We start from the raw sequence: 9,563 nt of genomic DNA, 5'->3' as shown, positions 1-9,563 counted from the left end.
ATTCAAACATTTTATTTTATATAAAGGAAAAGTCGTTGCGTAAAATAAAGAACCAAGCTGCATGTAATTTAGGGATAAACAAAATAGAAATTACAATGAGATATGCTATGATACAATAAAAGTTTTAAGCCTTAATTAATATCCAACATTTTGTAAACTACCTGTTGAGTTTTTCAGACAGGAAGAATAACAAATCTATTTTACCTGGGTAAAGTATGAACAACTTGTTGAAACTGGAGCAACAAAGTATTATACCTGGGTAAAGTATGTGTTAAGTTTCGATCAAATGATCAAGAACAAAACAAAGAAATTTTGTGTTTGAAAGCTCAAAATAGAAGCAAAAACGGATGAACAAAGATGAGAGAACAAGTTGGCTATGCTTATTACTTCACTCATCAAAAAAATGATACATAAGTAGATGGGTTACATAGAAAGAAAACAAAGCTTGCTTGTGCAAGTATCTAAGCTGTAAAATCAGCATAATGACCTTTACAAATGACTGCTAAATCAGCTAAGAACATAATTAATCTTAGCTGGACATTACATAAAAAGATAACAAACAAATTAACAAAAGTCAACTATTACAAAAGTGGTTCTTCAACCGGATTACACCATGGACATTTCAATGCCTCAGCTGGACTACTTGGTCACTTGTATGCTCGTGCATGATTGCATGGTAGCATGCATGTTGCTGCTGTAGTTGCCACCTTTGAACACTCCTCATTGGCTACAAGGCAGCAAACTCCAATCTCTTTCCTTAAACATTCAAACCTTCCAGAAGCTAATGGCTTGGTCAGAACACCAGCAAGCTGATCCCTTGAACAACAGTGTACCAAGCAGATTTCCTTAGCAAGTTCAGCTTCTCTTACAAAGTGATACTTGATCTTGAAATGTTTTGTTTTGCCATGGAACACAAGGTTCTTGGCAATGGCAATAGCAGACTGGTTGTCAACCTTGATTTCAGTTGCTTCTATCTGTCTAGCATTTAAATCATCCAACAACTTTCTAAGCCAAATGGCTTGGTTAACAGCAGTAGCAGCTGCAATATACTCAACCTCTACAGTGGATTGAGCTACTGTTTGTTGCTTCTTTGAACTCCAACTGAAAACACTTGATCCTAGACTGAAGAAGTAGCCTGATGTGCTCTTCATGTCATCAACTGAACCAGCCCAGTCACTATCTGAATAACCAACAAGTTTCAGCTCCTTTGACCTTCCAAACTTTACACCAAAATTCAAAGTCCCTTTGACATATCTTAGGACCCTCTTTGCTGTTTTAAAATGTGTAACATTGCAGCAGTGCATGAACCTTGAGAGTAAGCCAACAGCATATAGGATGTCTGGCCTTGTTGCTGTTAGGTAAAGCAAGCAACCAACCAAACTCCTGTACCCCCTTTCATCAACTCGATCGTGCTCACTTGTGCTTGACAGCTTCTCTCCTAGTGCAACTGGTGTGCTAGCAGGCTTGCACTTTGACATGCTGAATTTGCTTAGAACTTTCAATGCAAAGGCTTGCTGGCTTATAAAAATTCCTTGTTCTCCCTGATTTACCTCCATACCAAGAAAGTATGTCATCAGACCAAGATCAGTCATCTCAAAAATGTCATGCATTTGTCTCTTAAAGTCTTCAATCAGCTCATCTTTACTGCCAGTGACTAGCAGATCATCAACATATAATGACACAATCAGCAGTGTCTCATTTTCATCCTTCTTGACATAAAGAGTGGGCTCACTTATGCTTTTGGTGAACCCGAGCCTCGACAAGTAGGCATTAATTCTATCATACCAGGCTCTTGGAGCCTGTTTCAAGCCATACAAGGCTTTCTTAAGCCTATAGACTTTATGTTCCTCACCAGAGACCTCAAACCCTTCAGGCTGCTCAATGAAGATTTCTTCTTTGAGAAATCCATTTAAAAAAGCTGATTTCACATCTAATTGGTGCACTTTCCACTGTTTCTGAGCTGCCAAGGCAAATAGCAGCCTTATAGTGTCCAACCTTGCAACAGGTGCAAAGGTTTCAAAGAAATCGACCCCTTTCTGCTGACTGTAGCCTTTCATAACCAATCTGGCCTTGTGTTTGTTCAGAGACCCATCTAAATTTGTCTTGGTCCTGAACACCCATTTAACACTAATGACTTTTCTATTTTCTAGCCTATTGACCAGCTCCCAAGTGTCATTCTTCTGAATCATCTTCAGTTCAGCCTCCATAGCCTCTTGCCAGCATTTCTCTTTTACAGCTTCAGCATAGCAGGATGGCTCAACTATGGTCATGTCACATCTTTCATAGACATCTGCCAAAGTTCTAGTGCCTCGAATAGGTACATCATCATAGTCATCTTCAACTTCAGCTTCAGTTTCAGTAGGCTGCAGGTCAGGACTATTTTGATCTTCCTCAAGTAGGCTTGCATTAGTTCCATCCCATTTCCAATACCCTTCTTCATTGAACTTTACATCTCTGCTCACAATGATCTTCTTGGTCAATAGATCAAAGATCCTATAACCTTTCTTCACACTGTTGTAGCCTACAAACACCCCTGGCATGGACCTTTTTTCAAGCTTAGTCCTTTTCTCTGCTGGAACCAGTACATAGCACAAACAACCAAATACCCTCAGGTGTGACATTGTTGGTTTTTGTCCAAACCAGGCTTCAAAGGGTGTTTTTCCTTTCACTGCATTAGTTGGAAGTCTGTTTAGCAAGTAAACTGAAGTGTTCATTGCCTCAGCCCAAAAATTATTAGGCATTTTAGCCTCAAACAAAAGGCACCTGGCCATATCAAGAACTGTTCTGTTCTTCCTCTCACAGACACCATTTTGCTGTGGTGTGTAGATGGTTGTCAGCTGATGAAGAATTCCGGCATCATCACATATCTTTTGGAACATTTGAGATACATACTTAGTCCCATTATCTGACCTTAAGCATTTCAGCTTACAGTTGGCTTGGTTTTCAGCCAAAGTCTTAAATTTACAAAAGAGGTCAGCAACATCTGACTTTTGCTTCAAAAAGGTTACCCAACAGAACCTAGTGCAATCATCAATAAAGAGTGCAAAGTACCTGTTCCCATTTGGGGAAGTGGTCTTCATGGGTCCACAAATGTCTGTATGAACCAACTGGAGCCTCTCTTGAGCTCTCCACGCTTTGTTTGCAGGAAATGGCAGTCTGGTCTGCTTGCCAAGCTGATAGACTTCACACACATCTTTCTTTGGCTCAACGCAGGACATGTCTTCAACCAGACTCATTTTGTGCAGTAGGCCAAGTGACTTGTAGTTCACATGGCCTAGCCTCCTATGCCACAACCTTGACTCATCAGCCTGAGCCACATGTGTCTTCGGCTCTAGCTGATTTACATCCAAAGTGAAACTTCGATCACTCATGGCTACTGTTACTAACACTTGGTTAACAGCATCTTTGATCACACATACCTTATCTTCAAAAATGAGAGAATACCCCTTCTCCAGTAGCTGACCAACACTCAACAAATTTTGGTCAATGTCAGGTACATAAAGAACCTCAGAAATAGTTTTGTTACCTGACTTTGTGTCGATCACAGCCTTGTCTTTGCCTTTGGCCTCTATGAGCTTACCATTCCCTACTCTGACTTTGGTCACAAAAGTGGTGTCTAGCTCCTTGAACATGCTTCTGTTTGAAGCCATGTGATGAGTACATCCACTATCAATTAACCACATCTTGCTAACCTTGCTCGAGCTTGCAAAACAAGAAGCTGTGAAGACATGCTCTTCTTGTACTTCAACATCTTCAGCAGTCTGAGCTTGATTTTGATGGTGTAGCTGTGGTTTTGGTTTGTTTTTACACACCTTTCAATGTGTCCAAGTTGTTTGGACCCTCTGCACTGAATGTCAGGCTTGTACCAGCAGTATTTTTTAAGGTGATTGGTCTTCTTGCAATGAGCACAAGGTGGAAACTTTCTTTTGGTGGCTTCCTTCTTGCCTTTGTCCTTCTTTTCTGTCCAAGGCTTCTTGCCTTTGAAGTTTGAGCTCGAGTTTGAGCCTTCTCTGCCTCTGGCCTGAAAAGCTCCCTCAGAATACTCCTCCATTCTGTTTGCTCTTCTTTGCTCTTGTGCATAGAGAGCATTTATCAAATCTGTCAATGGAATAGTTGATAGGTCCCTCGAGTCCTCCAACGAAGAGATCTTTGATTCATACTTCTCTGGCAGGGTTGTTATGACTTTTTCAACTACCCTTTGGTCACTAAAATCATCTCCAAGCAATCTTATGTTGTTGACAGTGGCCATTATCCTGTTAGCATACTGCTTGACAGTCTCTGACTCCTTCATCCTTAGATTCTCAAAGTCCCTTCTTAGGTTTATTAGTTGCTGTTACCTAGTCTTTTCAGATCCTTGAAACTCCTCCTTGAGTTTGTCCCATGCCTGATTTAGACTGTCACAGGCCATTATCCTTGTGAAGATCACATCTGAAACTCCACTTTGAAGGCATGACATGGCCTTGTACTTCTTTGCACAATCTTCATTATACTGCCTGATCTGAGCAATGGTCGGGTTTGCTCTTAGGGGAGGTGGCTCAGTGTCATTTTGGACCACATTCCACAGGTCATGTGCCTGTAGATATGTCCTCATTTTCACAGCCCAGATGTTGTAATTTTCACCAGCAAAAACAGGTGGTGGTGGTGGTGAGAAGCTCATACTTGCAGCAACTAAAAAGCAGACCAACAATAAAAGCTCCTGCTTCTTTCTTTCAAAGACGAGTCAGCTGGGTAAAGTATGTGTTAAGTTTCGATCAAATGATCAAGAAAAAAACAAAGAAATTTTGTGTTTGAAAGCTCAAAACAGAAGCAAAAACGGATGAACAAATATGAGAGAACAAGTTGGCTATGCTTATTACTTCACTCATCAAAAAAATGATACATAAGTAGATGGGTTACATAGAAAGAAAACAAAGCTTGCTTGTGCAAGTATCTAAGCTGTAAAATCAACATAATGACCTCTAAAAATGACTGCTAAATCAGCTAAGAACATAATTAATCTTAGCTGGACATTACATAAAAAGATAACAAACAAATTAAACAAAAGTCAACTATTACAAAAGTGGTTCTTCAACCGGATTACACCATGGACATTTCAATGCCTCAGTTGGACTACTTGGTCACTTGTATGCTCGTGCATGATTGCATGGTAGCATGCATGTTGCTGCTGTAGTTGCCACCTTTGAACACTACCCACGACATTTGAAAGAGGGGAGAAAGGCAGTTTTAGTGGATTCATCCTCCCATTCTAAATTTTTCCACCATCCCTCCTCTCCTTCAATGATGAGCACATGTCCTTTTGCATTATAAGAGTTTAGTGGCAACTTCTTCAACATTGGGCAATTAAGAATCCTGATTGCCTTCAGCTGCGGGAAAGGCAGAGCATAGAAGCATATTGCTTCATTTTGTGGATATTACTTAGTTCCAAAACCTTGAGCTTAGAAAATAAGTTTATATTTGCCTTCGATTCAGCGATTTCACCAAGTTTCTCTTCGCTAATAATTTCTTCTAAATTTGTGCAAAAACTCATACGTAGACATTCCAAATGTGGAGCCAAACTTACCCAACTCGCATCCCTCAATTGCTCGCAAAAAACTAGGGTTATAAATCGAAAGCTCTGAAAGCAACTTGCATCTTTAATTATGTTACTTGCGATCTTCACTTCCTCCACATTACAAACATAGCTGAGTTTTAAATTATATAGATGATTTGCTAAAGCCAAAATATTCATCGACCATGAGTTTATGAATTCTTCAATTGTTATGCCTTCAATAGTACAGCTACAAGACTTGCTGAACTCCAAAACTTTTTTCAACTCCGAAGCGCTTGTAACGGAAATGGTCAACACCTTCAAATACTTTAAATGCACTATTTCCTCCAAAACCAGTGAACATCCATGGTCACATTGCTCCATTTTCAGTACTTGCAACTTAGAGAAACTGGATATAAGTTGTCGCGGGATCATTTTCAGAGCACGCGTCCACTCTAGATTCAAATATTTGAGCTTTTCTAGAGCATTCAATTCGTTTGGCAACTTTCTTATATTTGTATGTGACAGATTGAGATGTTCTAGTGAAACCAACTTTGCAATTCCGACCGGCAAGTTTGCCAAATTTATATTGCTAGACAAGTCCAGAACCCTAAGCATCGGCATGAAATTAAAGAAATCATTGATGATCATCTTCAAACAATTCCTCCCAAGAAATAAATTTTGGAGATTGGGGCATGCCAATTTCTTAGTTAGATTTTCGATTCGATTATCCATCAGGGACATTCTTATTACCTCTTCCAACTTTTCAGCTTCTGGTTGTTCCTTTAACTGAGCACCTGCTTTTACAAAAAACATCTTCTTAGATTCACCAGCAATCCACAAAGCCATGTCGCGAATCATATCGTGCATCTTTACTCTGTCACTATTAGGTCCTTTCTCCAATAAGTATACCTCAGTAAGAGAACCTATAATGAAATTTCCCTGGTTTCCGGTACTGGTCAAATCGGTATGCTTGTCCAAAAGTCCTTCCCCGATCCAACAATGTATTAATTGGTCTTTTTCGATGGGATGATCTTCTGGATATAAAGAACAATACAAGAAACAAGATTTCAACCTTTCATCAGGTAAACAGTCATAACTGAATTTTAACTTGGGATACATCTCTTTCCCTACCCTTGGGAACACAGAGGCTGCTGATTTCCTTAAAACTTCAATACAATATTCCCATTCTCGAGGGGTCTTCTTGGATGCCATGGCTCGCCCAATTGTAATGAGAGCGAGAGGTAGTCCTGCACACTCTTCAACCACCGCTTTAGCTAACTTGCGAATATCTGGATGCATTTGAAGGGTTTCTAACCCAACCTTCTCCTCGAACAGTTTCAAAGCTTTTTGTGGTGGTAAACATTCCACTCTGATATTACTAGCCATGTTCGGTTGCATTTGACAGCACACGTCAAGACGACGAGTTGTGAAAATGACTTTAGAACCATTTTCTTGTGTTGGAATAGGTATCCCAGCTCTTGTGAGATCAAACCGTTCCCATATATCATCCAACAACAATGCAAACTTCTTTTTACATAATACCTTGAAGATGTCCCCAACTTTCTTTTCAAGGCTCTTAGATTTCCAACCTTCATTGGAAAGGCCTATTCTTTCGGCAATCTCATCCTGGACTTTCTCAATTGGCCGATCTTGCGATGCAACTGCCCAAATGACATGGTAATCATGGGTTGATCATGGAATTTGTTATTGATTCGGTTTAGGAGGGTTGTTTTGCCAACCCCTCCTAAGCCATATATGCCAATAATTCCCACTTGTTCCTTTTGAAGGCAGCTTCAAACCTTGTTGAAATTGAACTCTAAACCCACAGTTGACTCACTAGGTCTTTCAGTTGCTGAAGGAAGTGGTGGCTTGCTGGCCACATCACTGAAATCTCTTTTTTGCTTCTGGTCTTTCACCTCTTGGAGTATTCCGACTATTTGCTTGCCGAACTTGTGGGAGGACCTGGGATGCCTGGAACAACAACCTCCCATACATAACTTTTCAACATGCCGAGGACTTTGGACAATCAGTTGATCAGCATCGTTTATAAAAGTTCCAGCCCTCTGAAGCCAACCCTCAACTTGGTCTAGCCGCTTAAGTTGCTGCTCGTCTTCAGCAATTCTGACCTTGCTCATCAGATCACTCCTGAGCTCCTTCAGTTCTGCTAGTTCAGTTTGTAAAGCATGGAGGTTATCTTCGAGGTTGCATATATAACTTGCCTGTCCAGTAGCACAATCCCAGCAACGGGTAATGATGGTATCGAGTGAAAGTGAGATTGAGAAGATATTACCCATACCTGGTGTTGATTTTAAAAGAGTGAGTAGAACAATTTCAGGAAATAGAACCAAGGAATAAATGAAGAAGCTTATGGAGTTATATGAAAGACTGAGAATATAAAGAGGGGAAATTCGCAGGTAAATGGAGAGAAGCTGCTGGAAGTTAAGATGATGCCAGAAAAAATAAAAAATATAAAAGAATATTATAGTAAATATGATGAAAACGTGTGTAGATGTGAAAATGATTTGAGTTGATTTCCTAGTGGGAAGACTTGCATTGCACATGCAATTTCTTAACATTAATACAATATATTTTAATTTAGTGATGGTTGGTGCAAAGTTGGTTTATTATAAAAATCAACTTCCATAAAAAATATTATTAAGATAAAGGGAAGCTCAATTATACAGATCCCATCAAAAAATAAAAAGAAAAGAGTAAGATGAGCATGTTGGATTGAAACTCACAACTTCCTAATAATTCATCAAACACAAATATAAAAAAGCAATAATTGAAAGCTCCAACAGCTTTCCAAACGGATGTTTTTCCCTGATTTTGCTATTACATTATCAACACTAAAATCAGGGGATTATGAAATTTTAATTTTTATGTTAGTAAAAATATAATTTTATTATTTAAATTGTTTATATTTTTATAATTTTTAAAGGATTAAAAATTAAAATTTTATCATTTTTAGGGAGATCGGGGCCTCTGCCAACGTTGATTAAAACCATGACCAATCGAAGATATGATCTTTATATACCAAGGAATTAATTGATTCACTCGAATCCAATCTTCAATAGCTAATGATTGACTTCAATAAATGGACCATAAAATCTTCAATATAATAGCACATTAATAGATTTAAAAATTTACTTCATTAAATTGTTAACTCAAATAATACAAGTAATTAAATTGCCTCGGTGGCAACTTGCAGTCAGCATTGTCCAGCGCCACTCAGCTTTAGAGGTGATCATGGGCCGGGTCGGGCTGGGTTCGGGCCTGGCTCAGACAAAATTTTGGGCCCGTCTACTATGCCCAGGCCCGGCCCGGCCCGAAATATGAGCCTAAAATTTTGCCCAAGCCCGGCCCGAAATAAAATTACTAAGCCCGAGTCCGGCCCATATTAAAACTTTTTTCTTATTTCATTAAATAAAAAAAATTTAAAAATATAATAAATCAAATATATTTAAAAATATAAAAACAAATATTAAAACAAATAAAAATAATACCAAAACAATTCTTAAAATAATACACAAATTAAAAATATAATAAAAAATATTTATATTAAAATTTTAAAATAATTAAAAATAAAATAAAAAATATATTAATATATAATTCGGGCCGGGCCGGGCCAAAAAACTCTTACCCGAGGCCCGGGCCCGTTTTCTAAACGGGCCTCGTTTTTTTGCCCAAGCCCATTTTTTGGGCCTATATTTTTACCCAAACCCTCCCATTTTTCGGGCCGGCCTTCGGGCCGGGCTGGGCTGCCCAGCCCATGATCAGCTCTACTCAGCTTTAATCTCCACATCTAGCCTCAAAACATTATCTATTTGGAACATAGTTAAATCATTAATTTAAAATTTTAAATATGTGGGCATAAAAAAATGAACACTCACATATTATGAAAAGACACAAGAAAAAACTATAATTAAATTATTAAAATTTTATTTTAAAATAATATTACATAATTACCATTATATTTTTAAACTTAATTACCATTATAATTTTAAACTTACTCATAGTTTATTATGTAAAT

General features: G+C 38.5%; 1 protein-coding gene across 1 annotated transcript; it reads right to left on the bottom strand.

Moving 5' to 3' along the window:
* Window positions 1-4,965: 4,965 nt before the first annotated feature.
* On the bottom strand, window positions 4,966-7,824 carry LOC107961058 (probable disease resistance protein At1g15890). The gene is made up of 3 exons (XM_041116505.1): window positions 7,357-7,824; window positions 7,141-7,308; window positions 4,966-7,072 (listed from the first exon to the last, which is right to left on the bottom strand). The coding sequence occupies exons 1-3, from the start codon at window positions 7,822-7,824 to the stop codon at window positions 5,360-5,362; spliced, it is 2,349 nt and encodes a 782-aa protein (XP_040972439.1). The 3' UTR covers window positions 4,966-5,359.
* Window positions 7,825-9,563: the final 1,739 nt, after the last annotated feature.

This window comes from Gossypium hirsutum, chromosome A01, assembly GCF_007990345.1.
Source record: "Gossypium hirsutum isolate 1008001.06 chromosome A01, Gossypium_hirsutum_v2.1, whole genome shotgun sequence".
NCBI lineage: Eukaryota > Viridiplantae > Streptophyta > Magnoliopsida > Malvales > Malvaceae > Gossypium > Gossypium hirsutum.
This window is presented reverse-complemented; position numbering and strand designations above follow the sequence as displayed.